The sequence below is a fragment of the Eupeodes corollae genome, chromosome 2 (assembly GCF_945859685.1).
Source record: "Eupeodes corollae chromosome 2, idEupCoro1.1, whole genome shotgun sequence".
In the NCBI taxonomy this organism is placed as follows: domain Eukaryota; kingdom Metazoa; phylum Arthropoda; class Insecta; order Diptera; family Syrphidae; genus Eupeodes; species Eupeodes corollae.
The window spans coordinates 132,750,827-132,774,542 of record NC_079148.1 but is presented as its reverse complement, the minus strand read 5'-3'; the positions used below and the strand labels follow the sequence as shown (position 1 = coordinate 132,774,542).

At 32.2% G+C, this 23,716-nt stretch overlaps 1 protein-coding gene across 1 annotated transcript; it reads left to right on the top strand.

Moving 5' to 3' along the window:
- The first annotated feature begins 3,518 nt into the window (after positions 1–3,518).
- Positions 3,519–22,663, top strand: LOC129946172 (ceramide phosphoethanolamine synthase). The gene is made up of 5 exons (XM_056056255.1): positions 3,519–4,223; positions 20,834–21,179; positions 21,259–21,416; positions 21,476–21,642; positions 21,711–22,663. Exons 1-5 carry the CDS (start codon positions 3,701–3,703, stop codon positions 22,179–22,181), a joined length of 1,665 nt encoding a protein of 554 aa, XP_055912230.1. The 5' UTR covers positions 3,519–3,700; the 3' UTR covers positions 22,182–22,663.
- Positions 22,664–23,716: the final 1,053 nt, after the last annotated feature.

Here is a 23,716-nt window from a genome sequence, read left to right as displayed (position 1 = left end):
ATCCGCCCTTGATGGAAGGGTTCTGTTTTGCTAATTGAACAATTTTTCTGTCAGTTATTTAAGTAGTCATCCTTTTTGGGCCTAGGATTTTGATTTATTTTGCCATTTTAAGGCGTTACTAACCATTTTGGCTGAATATTTTGGTAGGTTTTTCCCTCCAAACTCAGTTTTCTAATAAGTTTTCGAATTTCTTCGGTGCATAGCTTGACCGTCCAATTGTTTGTTTTTAAGCTAATATTTATTATTTTTTATATGCTTGTATGTTACAAATACTTAAAACTTTTTATAGTAAAATATTTTCTTAACGAAAAATAAAAAAAATTGAATTTTAACACTTTTTAACTATAAAATCAAAAACACTGCTATTTTTATGAACACTATATATCCAAAGAGTTTGAAATAATTGGTGTTCACCGGGAAAAGTAGGGTATAACTTCAAGCTAAAAGTCTCTAATATGAAAACGGTTATAGTAATTTTTTTTGTAAGAATTTCCGTTATTTAAATAATTGACAATCTAATAAAATGTGACCAGCACTTCTATTCTTATGAACACCACTGTATATAAACAATACAAAAATATCAAATTTATTTCTTTTGGGATCTGTATCTTTATTCTTCAGTACGGTATCAAGATCACCCGTGGCATGATGGTTAGTGCGTCGGACTGTCATTATGCTGTCTAAAGTATTTTTCACGTGTACTGCCTCTTTTGCGAGGAATTGACAAATCCTTCAAGAGTAATTCTTGTCATGAAAAGTGCTTCCTCAAATTAGCCATTCCGGTTCGGCTTAAAACTTTACGTCCCATTAAGAGTTAAGTTAAGAGTTGTACATAAGTCACTAGGCCCTAGTTCTCAACGGACTGTTGCGCCACCTAATTTATATATTTATTTTTATCGAGATCACCTCTAATGGTAAAACGAAACCCACATTAAAGCTAGACCAAATTTGAACTCCTGCCTGCATTTCTCACTAGTTACCCTTTCAACTTATTTCCAAAATAGTTAACTCTTACTTGACAAAATGCACAACTCTCATCAATTTTTTCAGTGGGCTTTAGATCGCAATCATATTGACGAACAATTGACTTCTTTCAAATTTTAAGCAAGTGTATAGCCGGTCTAAGAACTTTAAAACAATTACAATTCATATAAATTGATTGACAATATTAATTCCGGGTATATGCTCGAAACCTTGCAAGTACCACAAATCTTATAATGTGTCGAAGCAGTGGAGTTGCATGCGGACAACACCCCCCTTATACCCCAAGGTTTTTTTCCCGACGTATGAATAAGTCCCAACTTTATGGGGACTGATTCTAGTTAGGCTAGACGCGCACATGCAACTTTTTCGAAACAGAAAACATTTATTCACATTTTCTATCTCATATACACGAAACAAAATAGTTTAAAATTTGTCCTATTCTTTTGAAAGAAAAGAGTAGATATCGTCGTCGTTCTATTAAAACTCCCTAAGTCCATTTTTTGTATTTTGAGATAGTTGCATTAAAAGTTTGAAATCACCATGCAATTTAATAGGTTTTGGGAGAATTCTTTATAATTTAAATATGGTGCATCGTTAAGCTTAGGGAATTTTGAAAAAATATAAATTTTGTCATTTGCATGAACTTAATGTATTTATTTCATTTATGCCGAAAATGGACTTAGGGAGTTTTCATAGATCGACGACGATATATTGTTGGAATAAAAAATTATATAAAATATATGTTTTGTTTTTTCAAAGAGATTTCATAAGTGAATACAAATTTCTGGATATGGATTTTTACGAATTGGCACTTATATGTATGTGCCTTTGAATTAAAAAGACAGAATATAGAATAAACCTGTAATCAAAAGGTAATATTGGACAATTTCAAAAAAATTATCTAGACCTCCGATCCCACCCAAGCAAGTTCTTCAATTACTTCCGCATGAGCGACAGAAGTGGCTGCTAGACGACTGCGATTTTTCCTTTTTATGGTTTCCTTTCGGTTGCCAAAACGCTTTTAACATTGCGATTTTTGATGGATGTAAACTTTTTTGAATGAAAAACAAACATCCTTCAATTTTGTTTTACTTATTTATTTTCCGAATACAATAGCATCTTCGGCACAGACGAATTCGGCCGTTAGTTTTTCCAGTTACAAATGCAGGTGACTTGTCCTCAATTCACGACGAGGACTGCGTAAAGCCAAGCCGTCTGGCAACGCTGCTCAGACTGTTCGGCACAGGGACTCTCGGCCTCGGTGAATACCAAGTAAAGGTATCATCTCGCATGTTCAGAGAACTCGAGTGAATTCATTTGCAGTCAAGTGCATTCTTTGAACGCGAAATAAAACCAAGACATATAGTTAATTTTTCAGATGTCATTAATTACAAAATTGGAACCTTACTTCCAGAAAGTGCCAACAACATTATTATCTACAAAAAAAGTTCGTACATATGTATGTATGTATATTACAGGTCGTTCATAAGTTGTATTTAGTATTTTAAAGAAAAAATCCATATCACTTTTCCAATATGACAAAAACTTCTTTTACATAAGACTTTAAATGCAATTACGGAGTTAAAATGCCCAGCTTGCAGTTGAGTGAAAAAACAATATCAGCTGACATTTTGACATAAGAAGAATTGAAGCAGATTTTTCTTGACTTACTTTCCAGTCAACTTTCCAATTAAATTGCCTTAATTGGAAAGTAATTTTTTGGAAGCTGGCCAATTAGATACTAGACACTTGCCTTGATTTCAACTTTCAAGTTGGCGTTATGTTTTGAGCCTGTTATATTTTTTTTTTTTTGACAGAAATATGACATTTGAACTTTATTTAATTGAAACACAACTTAACGGAATTTCCGTTTGTGACAGTATAAAATCAACTATTCATCAAAATAGGTAATTTCCTTCAGGAAAATATAAAAATTGATTTTAAGCAAAAGATAAACAAATATGCAATTAATTTTTTTCCCCAAAACAAATCTTTGAGTGATACTTTTCATTTCTAATCAAAACGAAACATAGTAAAATATCGTTCAAACATTTTCCGAAAAGATTCCAATGATTACTAAAACTGGGTCCTTGTAGGGTCATTCTCAACATATCATATTTTTGAATTCGAACACTGATTAAACAATCAAGTAAATTTTATCATGAACTTCATTGACAGAAGGGAACTTATGTAATCGGGTTTGAATAATTACAATTACAATTGAAAACTTATGTTTATGTCCCCATAATTTATTTAATCCAGCTTTTAACATTACAAAGTGAAGTTAGTTAATATTTATTTAATAATTAACTTCTTCCTTACACCAGAAAATTAAAGAATTTTCTTTAAGAAACTTTTATATAACATTTTTATATAATAAAATTTTTAAAAATAATGCAATCAAACTTTTTGGTAATTATCGTCTGCACCCTATTTTTATATTCACCACTCAAAACAAAACAAATAAAATAATCTACCAAAGCAAAACGTCACTTTTTGACTTTTTGACAAAAGAAAAATTAGTTTCCGCAAATATGTCACTTGAGTTAGGTCACACCGTCTCGGGCGCTCCGAATTTCATGTAAAATTCTGAATTAATTTGTTATTTTTTGATCCGCTTAAGCTTTAAACTTTTTGTTTTTAATAAATTAAATTCAAAATCTTCTTGGTCTCGAAAATAAGAAAACGAAAATTAAAAGAAAAACAAACAAAAACTATGAATAATGTTGCTGTGCAAGATTGGACAAAAGAACAGGTCGTCATCTGGGCACGAGATGAAGAAAATCTCAGTGCGTTTGTCACGGCTTGTCTGGATTCGGAAGAAATCGATGGCCGAACTCTGCTCGCTCTAACCGAAAATGATATTAGGGATCTCCGCTACAGACTCAATTATCAATTAAAGTTTAGTGACATTAAAAAACTATGGATATCGGTGCGGAATCTCCAGCGCAACAACATATATCTCATCAAATTTTTGGGAGGTGGTGTTGACGATGCACGATTGATGGATGGGCCACATCCAATGACACAAGGAATCGGACACAATAGGAATATTTGCTGTGGCGGTGGGGTCGGTGGAAGTGCACATCTCCATTGTGCTGGCTCATCGACATATGGATCATTTGATGGATCGCACAATCATCAATTAAATGACAGTGAACGGATATCGCCACCACTTTCGGTGGACGGCAGGGCGACAAACATTCCTCCGGAGTTCTTCAAAACAGCCATGAGCTTAGGTGAGTGCCCTAGATTATAAATAGACAAGTGAAATTGTTCATCAATCGAAACAAAACATCAACGTTAGCAACAACAACAACTACAACAAATGAGACACCATCATAGGTATACAAAAACAAAGAATAAATTATTCAAGCATTTTTGCGCTATTCTCTTTTTATTTTGTTGTTCTATTTCTATTTGAATGTTGAATCCCTTTCGATTCACATGAAAATTTCTATTCATGACTTTCTCGATAAACGATTTAATAACTCCAAATTCTAAAAAAGTACCGCTGTAAGTCGGCACGCTTCTCTATCGCTATGAGACATATTGCTTGTTAAGACATAAAACTGTCCCTTAAAAAGGCACTCTAGTCACATACTAATAATAATTGTATTGTATTGCATGTGCGTTGCCCAATCGTCCGCCCGCATTCGCCTCCGCCGCGCCGCCGTTGCCCTTCTATTGGTGGTCTATCAATCGTGGCGAACTAAATTGCCAATCCAATTGAGCATGCAAGTCTCTTGACATTTGATTAAATAATCAACGATACATAAGAAAAAAAAATATTCATTTGAGTTTGACATTGCTTTGCTTTTGTTTTCCCACAAATTTTGCTGACTGGGTTAAAATTTAGTTTATTAGCTTGGTTTTATAACTTTTAAACACAACATATTCTATGACTGAAAATTTGTTGCGTTAGGTTTTTATCCTAATCATTTTCCAATTGGTAAACAAAAAATAAACAATGAATTTGTAATGCGAAGAAACAGAACAGTAGACCAACAAATAGTTGGAAGTGGGAACATTTTAAAAAAATTAATTTAAATTGAAATTAATATTTAATACTCTTCATAACGAAGTGAATTATGAGACAAATTTAAAAAAAAATGCTTTAAAAATCGTAATATTTTTTATTTCAAATAAGATTTTGTGTGGAGATAGTTTTTAAAATTTTTCTAAAGTTTAAATTAAAATTGAACTAAAGGGTCCGTCAAATAACTTCTTTTTTTTTTAATGTTATAAAAACATCGAGTGTAGCTTCGGCTGTGTGTCACGTAGCGCCGTCCTGTTGAAACCAAATGTTGCCAAAACCCTTCTACTCCTTTTGTGAATAAAAATTCGTTTAACAAGTTCTGATAACGATTGCCATCGCCATTGACTGTAACGGCCACTCCTTGCTCATTTTCGAAAAAAATGGCCCAAAAACAACTGACTCGCTTTGGGTGTATCGGCTTTTTGATTTTGACGGTTTTTCTCTGCCGCAAATCCGATAATTTTGCTTGTTTACATACCCGCCAGGATCAAAATGAGCTTCATCTGAAAAGATGATTTTTTTTAAGCAAAATCGGCATTTTTTTAAGCGTTGTTCCCAGTGTTGTTCAAGCGTTTACACAACCATATTCGTTCAGGGGAAAGATAACACTAATTATCTGTCAAATCAGACATGAGCTGAGTGTTACCATTCACGAAATAAGCATAGTTGAAACAAAAACGTTAGATGACGGAACCTACGTTTAAATTTTGAAAACAAAATCCTTTACATTTATGCCTTTGGTAAAATGAGTATTTTAGCCGTTAAAAAGTTTGTCATTGTTTAGAATAACTATCCTTATTGATGTCTGAGCGCGATTTATTTTGTTTAAAACAAATTGAAAAAAAAAATAGAACCAAGCTTAGTTTGTTTTCGGGAAATGATTTTTTACGAGTTTCGACTTCGTTGAGATGCAAAATCGTTAAATGCTAGATCCTCATCTAACATTTGGACAAATTAATACGATATTTCTTATTTTAAAAAAAAAAGGTATGTTGACGTTAGAACCAACATGCTTAAGAAATTCAATGATGGTAACTCAAAAGCTATTTTAAATAAAACGTATTTCAAGATGACCCAAAACTATCATTTTAGAATGCCACATATTTCTGTTTTTTGTTGAAAGTTTTTATTGAAAAGAGGAAAACCAATAAAAGGCATCAAATTATTCTTCACTATGAAAACGCAAACCACTTGAAACAACTGAATTTTTGAAGACTCACTACTTTTTGGGTTATCAACCTTACGGTTTATTGTTATTTTGAAATATCAAAAAAATAATCATTTTCTAATAGAGGAATAATACATGTTTAAAACAGGTTTCGAAAATTGTTAAAAATTTATAAAAAAGTAATGATTTCGGAGAACATGGGGAAAACAATACATTTATTTATAAAGCTATATTTGTAAATTATCATTGTTAGGTCTGGAGCCTGATTATAAGGTTCGCAGCGGATCGTTTTCAATTCGACCTTTCAAATTCGACAAGCGTCGTATTTCCTTATTAATGAAATCGTGGCGAAGCGAGAATTGTTCTTCCTATATTTTATGGCAGAATCACAAACACTCTTCAGCTTCGGCTTCACCTGACGTTTACGAATTCAGCCATACTGCTTGAATACAATGAGATGCAGCTGTAGCTAAAATAATCGTTGTAGTATAAGCTTTCAATAAAAACGCTCACTAATGTAGCAAAGGACGTCTACAATGATGTAGCACCACTGTCAAAAAATAATTTTGATTGAAATTTGTATTTTGATTTTTGTGATATGAAATTTGTATTTTTTTTTATTTCTTAAAAAAAAATAAATTGGTTTTATTAAATAATGCTTGCAAATAAACCATTTTAGGTAGTCAATAATTCTGAGAACTAACAAATTTTGCTCTACTTATAAGGATGAGGAGTATGCAATATAAACACAATAATTTATCACCACGAAATAGAAAAAAATCTACTTTTTTTCAGCAGAATCAAAAACAAAGTTAAAAATTGAGGAATTTGTGGTTTTATTTTTATGAAAATACATCCTGAGATCTAAAAAATATCAACTGGCTTAAATCGATTTCAACGATTTCAATTAATTTTTCATTTATTTCTACCATTATTTTCCAATTTCGTTGTTTACCTTTAATAAATGCCGGTTTGCATGTTCAACACATCACAGCTGTTTTGATAAATTTATTCGGGCATGTTCAACGCATATGAAATTTATATTTGAACTGAATTTGTATGATAGCATACTATACAAAAGTTACAAAACCAGAAACAATTCTCAAATGCATTGAACGTTCCCAAAAAAAAAGTGCAAAGTCAAAAAATGAAATGGGTTTCCCCCATCTGTCATCTCAAATGCAGCTTGTATCGCCGCCAAAAGTTAAAGTTGAGTCAACTTTCGCTGAAGATGATTTTCTTACTACAGTACAGCTACAGCTTCCCATTGTGTCGATGTATAGTATTTTCGTATATTTTAACTCTAACAGTGCTTCAGGCAACAGCTATAGCTACACATTCACGCTATCACAATGCAGCTTCAAGCTCACGTTTCGTTTGACAATCGTAAGGAAAAGAACGTAATGTGACTCTAAACGGAAGCTCTAGTTTAACTATCTGAACATTTGCTTTGTCTGACAGCTCAACAGCTGTAAAAAAATGTCAACAAACAAAGTATTTTGCTCTTTGGAGGGATAAAATAATAGAAATGTCAATTAAAGCAACATCCAAGCAGGCCCACCGTAACGCAGACGAAGGCTAAGCTATAGCATGTTTGTGATTCAGCCGTTAGTGATTTGACACTTTTGGTTTGATTTGATTTGATTTGTTTATTTAGCAATATTTTAGCTATTTACAACTTACTATTAATAATAAATAATAAAATTAAACTTATACATATGCATATCTATTTCTTACAAAGTGTACAACTTTTTTCTTAAATATTTTCAAATTTGTTTCTGTTTTCAAATCATTTGGAAGTCCGTTAAACAATTTAAGGCCATTATGTGTAAGCATATTTTGTGCTGATCGAGTTCTAAAATGTGGAAGACGAAAATCTGATCTATTTCTTACATTATGACTATGTACATTACTAACATAATTGATTTTATCACACAAGTAACTGGGAAGCATTCCATTTTTCATTTTAAAAACATAGACTAACACATTCATAATGGTTCTCTGATTTATACTAAGCCATTTTAACATACTTAACATACTTAACATACTTGCAATTGGTGTTAACCAATGGCATTTTAAAATTATCCTCATTGCTTTATTTTGTAATTTTTGCAATCTATCTATCATCGTTATATTACCAAGATAAATTATGGTCGAGCAGTATTCAAAATGGGGCTTAATTATTGTATTATACACATTTATTGCACATAAAGTCGACATTCTTTTTCTAATTCTTGAAAAGAAACCAAACTTTTTTCCAATTTTCTTTGATATATAGTCAATGTGTGTATTAAATTCCAACTTATTATCAAACATAATTCCAAGATATTTTATATTTTCTACAACTTCTAACACCTGGTTATCAATTTTAATTTCAGTCTCTGATTCTCCATTAATATACATACATTTTGTTTTTCCCACGTTTAAGCTTAATTTATTCATATGAAACCATTTGTTTAGCTCCATTAAATCAAAATTAACCTTTTCAATACATTCTTCAATGCTTTTACCAACAAAATATAATAGACCATCATCGGCAAACAGTTTTAAAAATGAATATCTAACAACCCTAGGCATTTCATTAACATAAATTATAAATAATAATGTTCCCAACACCGACCCTTGCGGAACACCTAAATTAACATTAATCGATTCGGATACAGCTTCTTCCACCTTAGTTCTTTGCGTACGCCTCTGCAGATATGATTGAAACCAGCTCAGTTCTTTATTTTTCACTCCATATTTGTAAAGTTTTTTTAATAGAATTTCTCTGTCCAAAGTTTCAAAGGCTCTCCTCAGGTCAATAAACACGGCAACTATTTTCATTTTCTGATGTACTGCTGTCTTCCAGTCAGCAATAATAAGATTGATCAGAGATTCACAGCTGTGTCCCTCTCTGAACCATGATTGGCTTTCCACAAACAACTGGCTTTCTTCCATGTATTTTTGAAGTTGCTTTTGAACAATTTTTTCCAAAATTTTTCCATCATTTGGCAACATATTTACTGGACGATATTCTTCAGGATACAACGGGTTATTGACTTTAGCGATAGGAACCACCATTGACTCCTTCCAGCAATCTGGGAAAATACCTTCTCTTAGAGATTCATTTACTAATCTGCACAAACCGTCACCAACTATGTGGAATGAATCACTTATCATATTAACAGACAACATATTTGCATCTTTTTTATTTTTCATATTTTTGATAAAAGTCTTTAACTCAATAAAAGTAACAAACTCAAACCTAAATGTTTTATCATTGTCTTCAATGTAATCATAATAAGAAACATTTGGAATTAGTTTATTGATTTCAATAACACTCTTGACGAAAAAATGGTTAAGTTTTTCCGCTAGCTGGTATTTGTCGTCCACTATTACGTTATCAAAATTAATACTTTTAATAGAACTCTTCTTTTGATTTAACACTAGGGATTTAATTATGCGCCACATTGACTTTTGGTCTTTTGCACCCTGAACTTTATTCGAAACATATTTATTTTTGGCTTTATTTATTTCTGCTTTAAACCTGTTACGCGCGACTCTATAATTTCGCCAATCATTAGCTGTATTTGACCAAATGGCCTGATTATATTTTAAAATTTTAGTGTCTCTCATTCTTTTCAGCTCATTACTGTACCATTCGTTTCTATCAGTAGCATTAACAGTCTTTGTAATTTTAAGGGAATCAACCGCGCAAGCTGTCATATTACAAAAGTTATCCCCCATAATATTAACGTTATCACAGTTAAAGATATTATTCAATAAATCAATGTTCCCGATTAGATTATCACAGAATGAAGACTTGCTGTATTTCAGAATTTGTATTTGCTTTTTTACGTTTTTCACTTTGTCTCTTGTTTCTATTGTTATTTCCATGCTTTCATGATCACTTATTTTCCATTTTTTAACTACCTCAGCGTGAACTCTAAAACTGTTTGTAACGACGTAATCAAGTAAAGTACGAGATGTAGGAGTTATTCTTGTTGGTTCGGATATTAACTGTTTACATGCATTGTCACTAATTACCTGTTGAGCACGAATTTTATAAGTACTGTTCACAAGCCAGTCTATGTTAAAGTCACCCATGAGAATAATGTCTATTCCATACATTACTGTTCGCTCCATTAATTCCTTGAAGCAATCGCAAAAACTTGCTAAAGACGAACTTGGGGACCTATAAAGACCGGCTAATATAAAACTTTGTGAACCTGAAGATACTTTAATAACCAAAATCCACCAATCCATATGTGTTGAAACACTTTCTAAAGTAACAACTTGCCACTGTTCTTTAACATAACAAACAATTCCACCCGTATGGGAAGAAACAGAGTTACACCTTACTGTCGTAAAACCACTTAAACAAATTTCAGTACTGTCAATATTTGACGTTACATGTGTTTCCACCACTATAATAAAATCAAAACTTTCCAGATAGACTATGCTTTCAAGCTCACTAAAATTATTTATCAGCCCCTGTATGTTGGCAAAGAAACACCTACAGCTATTTAATTGCTAGTAGGCAATTTTTTGCATCTCACTTTGCATTTTTCTTTGCAAAACAGGACACTTAGAGCTTCTTGTATCGTGATTTACATCAACATTCAGATGAAGGGTATTATTTGCTCTGATACAACTCACGCACTTCGTATTTTCGCTATCACAATCGTTTTTGTTACTATGGTTTCCGGCACATTTTACACAGGTTTCCTCCCCGGTACATTTTTTCGCGTTATGGTTAAAACCCCAGCACTTAAAACACCTTTTGACGTTAATTTCTTCATAAATAACACATCTGTCCCATTGAATATTTATTCTTTTAGCACACAATAACTCTTGAAATGCTCCACCATCTACTTCCAAAATAGCATTGAACATTTTTTTATTTTTTGGAGACTGATAAACTTTAATGCATTTTATAACTTTGAATACAATTTTATTTTGAGCTTGAATTGATTCAATAATAACATCACTGCTCATCATTTCACTCATGCCGCATACGCGCACTTTAGGATTTCTCATTTCTGGTATTTGAATATCATACTTTTCACTCATTTTCTCTTTGATTGCATTTTGCATTTTTACACTCGATTCATCATTCCCGCACTCAATAGCAATTGCACCATCCCGGCGATTGGAAACACTGCTTACATTGATAGATAGAGATGAAGGGTTAATATTCTTTTTTATTTCTTCCCTTGTTATCGCACTTTCTTGTATGCTTTTGGGCTTTAAGATAACTTGCGGACCCTTTTTTACCTTAGACGCATATGTTTCTTTCTCGTTATGCACTTCTCTATTGGCACTCGCGATCATTACCGGCTTGCATACATTTTTTATCTCACTCACTTTATCCGAAATTTGTTTCATATTAACCTCCATCATATTTAGTAAATTTTCTTGATTTTCTTTAATTGTTTTAATTAACTTTATATGATTTTCATTTAATATTTTAATAAAATCAATGCACTCATCACATAAGTAGAAAATATTAGCTTTCGCATTTAAAACATCAACATCATATTTTGAGAACTCCGCACACGAGCGATGTATTGCTTTGTTACAGAAACCACTACATATCAATGGAGTTTCTTTTTTAAAGTTTTTATCACACTTTCGACAGGAAAATTCCATATCTTTTCACAGTTTATTAAAAATTTGAAACTAGTTTTAAACACAAGTTAAGCTTCGTTTATTTTCTATTTAGCTTTTTGTTAATAATTTAATTTTAATTTCCGTATATAATTTTGCGACCGATCACTTTGACTCTCTCTCTGACAGCTTTCCACAAATTTTGTTTTGTTTTAATTGAATTTGTGAAATTTGCGGTGATTTATTCAATCAACTATATTAAATATTTATCAAACTTGTTTTAGCCCGATATTCAGGACCGACTAGTGCTCCCGTTGCAATGCCCTTATTTTTCAAAAATTGATGTCGATTTGTTTGCTTGTTTTTTTTTTGTTCAATGAATGAATTTTAAAATTGTATATTGTGAATTGTGGATAAAGTATAAGGAAATTAAAATAAAGCTAGCTCATATTTTTATATAATTCCAATCAAGAAAGAACCTACAAAATCGAACAGTGCTTAATAATAAATACTCTTTCTCCTGTAAATCCTCCAAACAAAAGCTGTCGGATTTGAACTTGACAACACACATTTACCGCGTTTAGAAGGAGAATTGAATCCGAAGTGAATCAGGATTTAGCGCCCTACAGACATGGATCGGATCGAAATAGGATTACTCGATCCAATCCCACTGAAAGAGGTGAATCGAATGGAAAATTTGTTTGTAAACCTGAATCGGGGAATCGAGTTATTGGTGTGTGAGGTTTTGCTTGTGTGCGTGCGATAAGTTTTTACCCTCTTGTTTGTTCCAAGCAAAAATACTCCTTTTAAATGGAGTATTTGAGGTTCTAAGCCAAATTTAATTTGGCGCAAGTTTTTATGTTGAGAGCGTTGTTATAAAATTTGAAATTTATTTGGAAGTTATTCACGTAGCAGTATGCACACAAATAAAACCCAAATGTCATTTTGATTCTTCGATTCAGTGCCACCATATTGAAATCTCAATTCGATTCGATTTAAATCCTCGATCTCCTCTTGAAATCAGGGTAATTATGACATTTCAAATTCGACTCGAATTCGTTAATTGGTCGAATTCAAAACAAAGAAGGCGAAACCAATAATTGAAAATGGTCGCATTCAAAAAGCTAGTGGCTACGTAGTCAAAATTCAACTAGCTTTGTGAATGCAAAACTACACTACAAAGCTAGTCCATCTGGAACTGTCATATAATTGACAAATGCAAATATATACAATAAGAAACATTTGATAACTTTAACTTATCTTTTGTGTTTTTAAATTCAATCAAATCAAATTTAAGACACAATTTGAATGATTTATATTTACATATATTTAAATATTGAACAATTTATTTCATTTTGAATTCGTGTTACTTTACCGAGCAGCTGATTGTAAAACGTAAAAATTATTCTCCACTAACTTTGTAGCCGAATTTTTAACACTACGTCGGAGGGGAAATTTCAACTACTTTTGTTGTTAGATTTAGCCAATCAGAATCCCTCGCTAGCAAAACTATTTCCGCGAATCCCATAATCAGGCCTCTGAATATAAAGAACAATTATCGTATAGTTCCACCTAAGCCGGAAACATACATTTTCAAACATAAAAATATTGGCTAAACATTTAGATTTACAAGTAAATAGTTTCCCCCATTTGGTTTGTTTTTTAACTCTTTTGTTTTCTTGTAGAATTGATACATTTCCGATATGTTCCTAGAGGTTTTCTAACGAAAACTAAATCCATTTGTGCAAATTGTAATTAACAGCTTCGGGAACAAAGGTTTAAAAATATCGATTGGTTAATCAACAAATCAATTTCGCTATAAATTTGATTCGAAAATGTGCACATTTAAGCTTGTGACATAATCTTGGATAATTCCCCACTTAATCTCCATAAAGCCTGAAGTAAAGTAATGATTAACTCTATCTAAAATAATTAGTGATATAACTTATCTCTAAGGCCTTTTAAATCTATTTGACTTTGACCTTAGCAGATGTAGATTTTAACTTTACTTTTGTCATTAACTACGAAAGTAGGCATTACTTTTTGACCATTGGAATTTAAGAACAAAATCTAAATAGGCTATAAAAGTTTTAATGGATTAATTAAATTCAAAATGTATGTACGATTCACTATTATGTGAGTGCGCTAAAAGCCTTAAGAAACGGATTCTATTCTATTAGTTTATAGAAGATATTTAATACCACAGAAGCAAGTTTGATTTGCCAAGTAGTAAAAGACCAACTGCAGATTTTGTCATGGGGTTTCATTACCCTAAGACAATTTCGATAACTTTAACAATTAAATTCAAAGTTTAAAAGTGAATGCAATTTATTTTGTATTTCAAATTAAACCTGCTTTTTAATTCATTGTTCGATAGTAACATTGGACTTGATACTGAATCCTTTGTTCTTTTAGGGTAAGCAAATTACATACATATTTATTTATCAATTAGATAATAACATAAAGGTCTTACAAATATTAATTGTTGTTCCTAGATTCAAAAGTTATTGAAAAAAAAAAGAAATACACATTTGAAATGCATTTAAATAAAACTTTTAGAAGTTGAAATACAAGTTATTTTGTGCTATTACATTGTAATAAACAAATAACTATAATTGTGCATAATTTAAAAGCAATTAAAGTATGTAGCAAAATTGTACCATAATATTTACATAATACATGTACATTTATTCTGTACGTACACGTGCATGCGTTGTTGTAGTTAATTATATCATTTATTGTTTAAATATCTTTAATCGATGGACTCAACATTCGTACTTAATTTTGTTTGTTATTTAATACTGATATTGATATTTTTTCAAAGATACAATTTTAACATTGATAAGCAATCCTTTTCCTTTAAAATTAAATAACAATTATTGATGACAAGTTTATTGTTTTTATTTGAGTTTGAGTTCAAAATTGCGATAAGCTACTATGGATTGGTTACGTCCTATACGAGTACATTATTTAAAATCAGTTATTGCTTTGCTTTGCTTTGTTTAAAACCAAATAACAATGCTTCGGGGGTACATACGAGTAATTTCTTTGTTCCTAAATAGTATCTATGCATATATGTACCTACATACGTACTTACCCAACCAATAAACAAAAATTTAAACTAAACATGAGAAAAAGCATAATATGCTATCAGCTATATTATTTGTTTGTTATTGTTTATTTAAATTATAAAGACGTCATGTGCAGTTCTAGTGAGGATATTGGAATTCCAATTGCTCTCTTGATACCCCGCAATGTTATGTTAATTATACCCATTCTGGATAAACGACGTCATTTTGATGATGAAACACATTTTAGATACTATAGACAATTTCTTAACATGTCATTAATACTATAAATTTACAACAAATGTAACTTTTCTTTATTTATAAAACTTTAGTGCGTCATTGATTTAAATATATATTCAATTAAGCAGTAGAAAATATTATTTTAAGATTACAAATAACACATCGGGTATTATCGTAAATATTTAAATTGAAACGTACACCATGTTATTAATAAATAAAATAATCTTTTGTATTTTATTGGAACAAAGTCCAGTTTATTCATATCAACAATTAAACTCTCTTTTATAAGTTTTAATGATTCATCTAATTAAAACTAAATCCAAAGCACGGAAGCTTTTTTATGTCATTTTAATTTGCGTATAATGTATATCATTAAAAAAAGTTAAAGGCTCATTTTATGAATAGTTAATTGAGTGATCGAATTAAAGTGGATATTTTTTAGATCACAGATTTCTTGGCTCTCATTTCTATGTTTATTTCAAGAGGCAAAAGTCTGAGAAAGAAGATGTTGTTCTATTTGAAGGTCTGAAGTTCACCTTTTTGAATATTTGGATATTTTGGATATCCCAAAAATTGGATTTGAGACAAAATTTCGATTCGATGTTCATTAATATGGCCAAAAATTATAATATACAATTTTGTTCTAAGAAGAGTTTTCATAAGTACAACATCACTCGAAAACAATTTACTTACTTAAGGTGGCACTACAGTCCGGGGCGGACCTGGGCCTCAAACAACATGCGTCTCAAACCAGCTCGGCCTCTAGCTAGCTGTCTCCAGTTTCGCACGCCAAGTTGGCGGAGGTCTTCCCCCACCTAAAAACCGCAAAAAAACAATATTTATATATTTTAAATATTTCTTATGTAAAGTTCATAAAATATAACAAACGAAAATGTATTCGTAAAAACGGTTTCTTAAAATCTAAGTTTAAAAAAACACCAGCATATTTTACATCAAAAAAGAAATCGGACACCTTCATGTATGATTTTCGCAAAAATAACAAAAAATAAAGAAAATAACAATAAACTAATATTTTGTAGGCAGACCGTTGCTCTTTTTTACCGCTTTCAAACTTTTTGGGATTGATTGGACAAGTTTTTCACAAAAAGAAGCTGGAATTTTGTCCCATTCACATTTTAAGGCCAGTTCTAGTCCGTTTTGCTTAAAATGGCCCCACAGGTGTCTATCACATTTAAGTCTGGAGACTGAGGTAGGGTTTCAAGCACACTGCAACAGTTATAAAGGAGCCACAAGCGTGTGTTTTGAGCCTTGTGCTTGGGTTCGTTGCCTTGGTAAAAACAATATTCAACTCTGATTCCCAATTTTTGTGTACTCTGGTTTAAATTGTCTTTCAAAATCTGAATATATTTATATTGGTAAATAGTTCCGTTTTTTAAGTACAAGATTTTCTGGGCCAGCAGCGGACATACAACCCTAAACCATAACTAAGCCTCCTCCATGTTTCACAGTTGGTCGCAGATTTCTTTCTCTGAGGTCTTCATTTGGTTTTCTCCATACATATGTTTGTCCATCAGATCGGAATAAATTAAATTTACTCTCGTCTGAGAACTAAACACATTTCCAGAAAGAAAAATCTTTACTTTGATGGTGTAAGGCAAATTTCTTTCTCTTTATTCTGTTTTGCTGGCTAATAAATGGCTTCCTCCGGGCAACTCTTCCATGGAAATTGCTTTTTCGTAAAACTATTCTTACGGTTTCCTGATTGACAACCTTAATTAAATATTGGGCTCAACTTTCCATTACCGCAGCACGAATTTCGACTCGCGGTTTTTTTAATTCGATGGATATGTGCAAATAAATAATAACTATAGCAATTTTAGAGCGAGGAAACATTTATTTCTATTTTTAAATAATTTTTAAAGTTCACTTTTTTACATACAAAACACAGAAAAATGGTTGATTTTGACATTTCTTCCCTGTTTTTTGTTCAGTGTTGCCATACTTGTTTTTTTCTTGGTGATTTCTTTTAATTTAGTGCTGAAATGAAAAAGTAATTTGCATATACCCAAACTCGCACCCACCCCAAATCCTATAGTGACCACAAGCAGGGGGGTTGCAGGGGGGCAGCAGCCCCCCTTACATATCCAGCTGTTAGTACGCCGTGCTATCAATTAAAAAAAACTTGTTTTATGCTCAAAAAATGCAATACAAAAAAGCAGGGTTAAGTCCGAAAAAGAAAATATTTTTTTTTATGACTTAAAGTTGTTTCCTCGCCCTAATATTCAAAACATGTTCTATTGAGACCCCTACCTAACTGTACAAAAAAAATTAGAAGGAAATTCGTGCTGCGGTAATGGAAAGTCGCCCCAAATATTGTTTTATCTTAGCAGTCTTCCATCCATCTTCCATCCCTGACAACAGTACTCGCACACATGAATGGTTAAGAGTTGTCAGTGACTAGGATCTAGTTCTCAAACGGACTGTTGCGCTACCCAATTTATTTATTTATTATTTACCTAACAGCAGTTAACTTTGGTGCACTTATTAGGGGAAACTTCTGCACTTGCTTGATAATCCAACGCACATCGGCAACACTTAATTTTGTTGGTCTTCCATATTTTGAGGAATTTTCAACAGAATTTGTTTCTTATACCTATTGATAATGTCCCTTACAGAAGAGGGACTTCTTTTTACAATTTCTGCTATACCAAGAACTGATTTTCCTTCTTTAAAATGTTTAATCACAAGTTTATGCACTTCTATTGCTGTGTTACCACGTTGTCTTTCCATCTTGACTTCCGTTTTAAAATTGAATATATTTTGGTTTCGCCTGACACAACAAAAAAGTAACGGCATATTGAAATATTCATAAAAAGAAAGTGCAGTGCTGCCAAGTGTTCGATTCCTTTTTTGATGTCGAAATCGAGGTATTTGGAATAAAAAAATGAAATTATTTTAGTTGTGAATGGAATCATCATTTTTTTTCATGCATTTGAAATGCAAGGTCACAAACCTTTAAAAAAGTATCCATATAAACACTTTTGAACATAATTTTAATGAAATATTTAAAAAAAACGACGAAAGCTTTCTTTTTTGAGCAGCTGTAAAGCTTTTGATTTTCGCCGTTAGATTAAATTTTACTTATTAACAAGTAAACATGTCAGTAGCAGAGTTGTAAAAACTGCAGTCTTTTTGGGACTGCAGTTAAGTCACGAATAAGACTTTTTTTCATTAGTCTTTTAACTTACAAAAGTACTTTAACTGCAAAAAAACAGTCAGCAGTCAGTACTTAATTTCTGACTTGGCAGTTAAAAAAAGCAGTTAATTGACTAAAAGTTAATTAACTGCAGTTCTTTTAACTGGTTTTAGTCTTTTTAGTCAGTACAAATTCTTTTGTACTAAGGTATTAGAATTTTTAGTCAGTAAGTCTTTTAACTGCAGTTAATTTACTTTAAGTCAATTAACTTTTTTTAGTCTTTATAAGTCCAAAGATTATTAGGAGTACGTCGTTTGAAAGTACATTGTAAATAAAAAAAACAAAGTAAAGAGATAAATATAAAAATAAAATATGTATTTCGTTTTTTTTTTCAAAATTAATTAAATTAATTAATTAACTGCAGTTAAAAGACTTACTGACTAAAAATTCTAATACCTCAGTACAAAAGAATTTGTACTGACTAAAAAGACTAAAACCAGTTAAAAGAACTGCAGTTAATTAACTTTTAGTCAATTAACTGCTTTTTTTAACTGCCAAGTCAGAAAGTAAGTACTGACTGCTGACTGTTTTTTTGCAGTTAAATTTCCCAGTCGAAGTATTAACTTACATTCAAAAAATTAGTTAATTAACTGCGACTTAATTGAATGCATTACCCAAAAGACTGCAGTCTTTACAACTCTGGTCAGTAGTTTTTTTTTTTTCAGTGAAAACTTTAAAATTTAGCTGAGGAGTAATTTTGGTCGATGTCATTTAATCCTTCATCTTCCTATACTTGTTTCTTACCTCTTACCGCAATAAATACACAATAAGTATATTACCGCCTTTAGGTACATTAGACCAATTTATTATATTTGCCAATTTTTCATGCGGAAACGGTTAAAAAAAAACTTTAGAAACAGAGACAGTCCGTTTAACAATATGAAAGGGGCACTCAATGACGGTCTCAACGACTTCTTTAGGTAATTTAACGGGTCACTAAGTTTTCTCGACAATGAAGTAGACTCCAGCGTAGCTTTGATTACAAGCTTAATTTGTTGGGCAATGGGACATTTTATACTTGTTAGAGACAAATCTATCAAACCCAATAAATATTCATGGTTAAATTTGAGCTGTAGGTTAGGTTAGGTTAGGTTATAGTGGCTGTCCAAGATGGAAACGGACACACTTAGGCCAGTTTAATGGCCCATTGTGATACCACATGAATCTTGAGGCTTCCTCCTAAGCTCAATGGAACCAGCTAGAGTCCCTTACGAAACGTGAGAGGCTGATTATACTGATATGATTTAGATCGTTTAGATCGTTAAAGAAGAATTCTCCTAGATAATTGTTGCGTTCTGGAGCTAGAGCAGGGCATGTGCAGAGAAGATGAAGAACCGTTTCTTCCTCTTCCTCGTCCATACAGCTTCTGCAAAAGTCATTTGAGAATACGCCTAGTCTCGTGGCGTGCTTTCCTATTAGACATTGTCCGGTTATGACACCTATTATCAAGCTTATATGATCTGCTTAGAGAGAGCAAGCACCTTGAACGTTTTATATCCAGTGTTGGCCAGATGTTTTTTGTGGCTTGACAAGTGGAGATGTTGTTCCATCTGGTGCCTGCCCTCCTCGCAGCGTCTTGCATTAGCAACAGTTTTCAAGTAGCGATTGGTATGCCAGTACTTGCCAAATGTGGTAGGATGGGCAGTACTGTACCGTTCCTGGCGAGTTCATCCGCCTTACAGTCACCTGGAATGTCTCTATGGCCCGGCACCCAGCATAGGTGAATATTAAACTGCTGCGCCATCTCCATTAGAGATGCTCGACAGTTATAGACTGTTATAGAGTTTGTAGAGACAGAGTCCAGAGATTTGACAGCGGCCCGGCTGTCGCAAAAAATACGGATATCAGATGTTGATATTGGAGCTGTAAGGAGGTTATAAAGTTCAGAAATGTAAGACCTTTACGTCGCCGCAACGTTTTTTTACCAATATTTTTGCAAACAATGCTCTGTCGTATTAACTAGTGGCATAACCTAAAACTTTTCAGCCCCAATTTTCAATTTTTGACGTACTGTCATGCATAGAGATTCTTTTCTTAACCGCACATCGAGAATGTAGAATGCTTTACCCAACTATCATTTGTCCTCCCATTTTGATATTAAAAAAAACTTAAAACCAATAAGCACCGGTATCTCCTACTAAATCCTTCCGTGTTTAATATTTTAACCTATTAAGGGTAGTTATAAGCCTTTAAAAAAAAGGAGCAAAGATCTCTGACATCTCATTAACCTAAAGACGCCAATTAGGTACCTTTTATATGTTATTTTAAATAAACACTCAATTTAAAAACTCTCAACAACCATTCCGAGAATAATTATGCCCAGCAATAGGCTCCTCAAAATAGACAACATATTTCGTAAGAAATTTCCATAACACCCGACCTAAGTCAATACTCCATTTGTTATTATTTTTTAAAATTCCAAGACTGATTAACACGAATTAGTTAAAATTTAAATTTTGTTTTGTTTAATAATAAATTTTGAAATTCAAACTAAAAAAAAATGTGTGTCTATATTTTTGTTTTAGGTTATTCTTTCCTCGTTACATGGATAACTTCATTTGTGATGGTCATAGTACACGAACGAGTTCCCGATATGAAACGTTATCCACCCCTACCAGATATTTTTCTCGATAATGTTCCACACATACCTTGGGCCTTTCATATGTGCGAAATAACCGGAACCCTCCTGTTTAGCATTTGGAGTTGTGTTTGCATATTTCACAAATATCGAATGGTGCTGTTGCGTCGTTTTTTTGCCCTAGCCGGAACTGTGTTCCTACTTCGCTGTGTTACCATGTTGATAACATCGTTGAGTGTGCCAGGAACACATTTGCAATGTAATCAAAATGATTACAAAGTTGATGACAACAAGTAAGGGATATTTTTTTGTTTTTGTTTATTTTTAAGCGTGAAGGATTTTTAATTTCTATGTCACGTTTTGTTTTGTTAGCTTAACTCTAACGGAAGCCGTCTCTCTTCGAATATCCCGAGCATACACTATATGGAGTGGCCTGGGAATGTCCATTCAAGGTGTACGAACATGCGGGGATTATATGTTTAGTGGACATACAGTGGCCTTAACACTATTAAATTTTTTCATAACTGAATGTAAGTAAAAACAACACACAAAAAAAAGTAATTAGTTTTAATATTGTTTCAATTTTTAGATACTCCAAGAAACCTTTATTTTCTACACACATTGACATGGCTTCTTAACATGTTTGGAATATTTTTCATCTTAGCCGCACACGAGCATTATTCAATTGATGTTTTTGTTGCGTTTTATATAACATCGCGTCTATTTCTGTACTATCATACTCTAGCTAATAATCAGGTCAGTATTTTTTTTTTTGTTATCCACTAGAATAACTTTATTGTTTTTGTCTGTCATCTCATAATTAGGCTCTAATGTCCAGGGATTCAAATCGGACACGAATTTGGTTTCCAATGTTTAGCTACTTCGAAAATTCAGTTGATGGCATTATTCCAAATGAATTCGATACAATTGGTACACTGTGCTCGAAAACGTTTAACTGTATCGTTTGTGTCAAGGATTCATGTATGCTAACCACACGACGTATTTGGCTACATCCACCCTATCTCGAAGCCATACAAAAGAATCTCACCAGTGTAGTTGGGGGAACAGATACAAATTCCAAAGTAAAAATAGCACAAACCTCATCAACAGCATCTTCCAATTCAATTGGTAGGACAATGAATCAATCAACACATCATCATGAAAGCCACGATAACAGTCCTTCGTCGTCCCCGCCAAAAGAAAATCATCAAACTGGAAATGCGCTTCCAAAGAGTGTCAACCGACCGACTCAACCATTGATACCAAGTGAATCCCGAGTCAAAAAAATCATCTAGCTTCTTATTATTATGCAGTAGTATTACTATTTTTTCTTTTTAGTTTAAGTTTTTTCTTTTATTTTTTTTTAATCATTCCAAATTAAAGAATTTGAAATTCAAAAAAAAAAAACATTTTTCATCATAAAACAACATATTTTTTTTTTAAATAATAAAAATAATCTATTTATTCAGCTAGCATAGAATTTATATTGCCTTTTACATATAAAATATGATTAAAAATGTAGATTTTTGTAAATTGAGCGAACGAGTTTGGAAAAATATAAAATTAGTTTAAATATAATAATTATTTAATGTACAACATAAAACGAAATCAAAACACCATTCGATATTTTGAATTGATTTTTTGGAGAAAAGACTAACTGAGTACTTCTCGAAAAAGTATTTTTGTTAGTCTCTTTGAAGTGGTGGTATCGAAGTTTGTAAATTTCCTTGTGAACTATACTAAACAGAGATTAAAGAGCTTACAATCTAAAATTTAATTTTTCACTTTGAAACTATTTTTAATTTTGTCGTGAATGAAAAACTTATTCAAAATAGCGTTTGAGAACTTTTTGTGTGTGTAATTCTAAATTGCGTACTTTGAAAATGGACCTGGCGGTTCTTTGATTTAAAAACTCCAGCATGAATTAAATTTAAGCTCAATGCTTGATATATGTAGTTGGTTATATGTATATCAGCTGTGCAGATAATCGGACTTATCACAGGCCCCCTCAGAGAATATGTATTAGTGAATTTGGAGTTCGTAAAAGTGTGACACTACCTTCAATTCGATGGCAACGTATCTTCTACAACCAAGTTTCTTTTGTTGATATTCGAGTCAGGGCCTGAATCCAATCTAGTTGGCATTGAAAACATCAGGTTTTAAGCTCTTTGTCGCAAAATATCCAAATTCGTATATTCTAGTCTTGTGCATATAACTTGGGATAAATGAACCATGTTCTCTACTCTAGAGATCTAAACCTTCTTTAACCGGTGCTACTCCATTTTTGGGATTGGAGCTTTGTATTTGGTATTCTAACAAATCATTTGCCATCATATCCGTGTAGGTAGAGTTCATTAATTTGGGGTTAAATAATTTTTTTTAATAAAATAATGAAACGAAAATACTTATGTAAATTAATTAAGCTGGAATTCATGCACAAAATTAGTAATTTTTTTTTAAAGTGCTAGGAAGTTGGTGTTTGGGAACTGATATCAGCTTAATCGGTATATCCGGTTACGTTTCATTTCATATTTTTGTTTACATTTGTGGCATTTGTGCAAAGGATAAAAGTTTGGATGTGTATTTGTAGTTATAATTGATTTAAGCAAAAAAATAAATCCAAAATCTTAATCTAACTGGGTTTTCCATGGGTAAAATAAATTGATTTATTTTTGATCTAGATCTGTCAAAAAAATATCCCGTTTTTGAATCTTTATCATCTTAACTCTAATACTAATACAATTTTAAATATTTAGCTGGAAATTCGGCATCTCTACTGCATTAACTCTAATGGCTCGAGTACACCTCGTCCGTCATCAGCCAAATTTCG

What these genes read in the sequence shown, in the direction of transcription:
- LOC129946172 (XM_056056255.1), top strand. Translation starts at nt 3,701, where the DNA reads ATGAATAATGTTGCTGTGCAAGATTGGACAAAAGAACAGGTCGTCATC. An exon ending in TACAAAGTTGATGACAACAA is followed by an intron (nt 21,180 to 21,258) that starts GTAAGGGATATT and finishes TTGTTTTGTTAG; the next exon opens with CTTAACTCTAACGGAAGCCG. An exon ending in AAATTTTTTCATAACTGAAT is followed by an intron (nt 21,417 to 21,475) that starts GTAAGTAAAAAC and finishes TTCAATTTTTAG; the next exon opens with ATACTCCAAGAAACCTTTAT.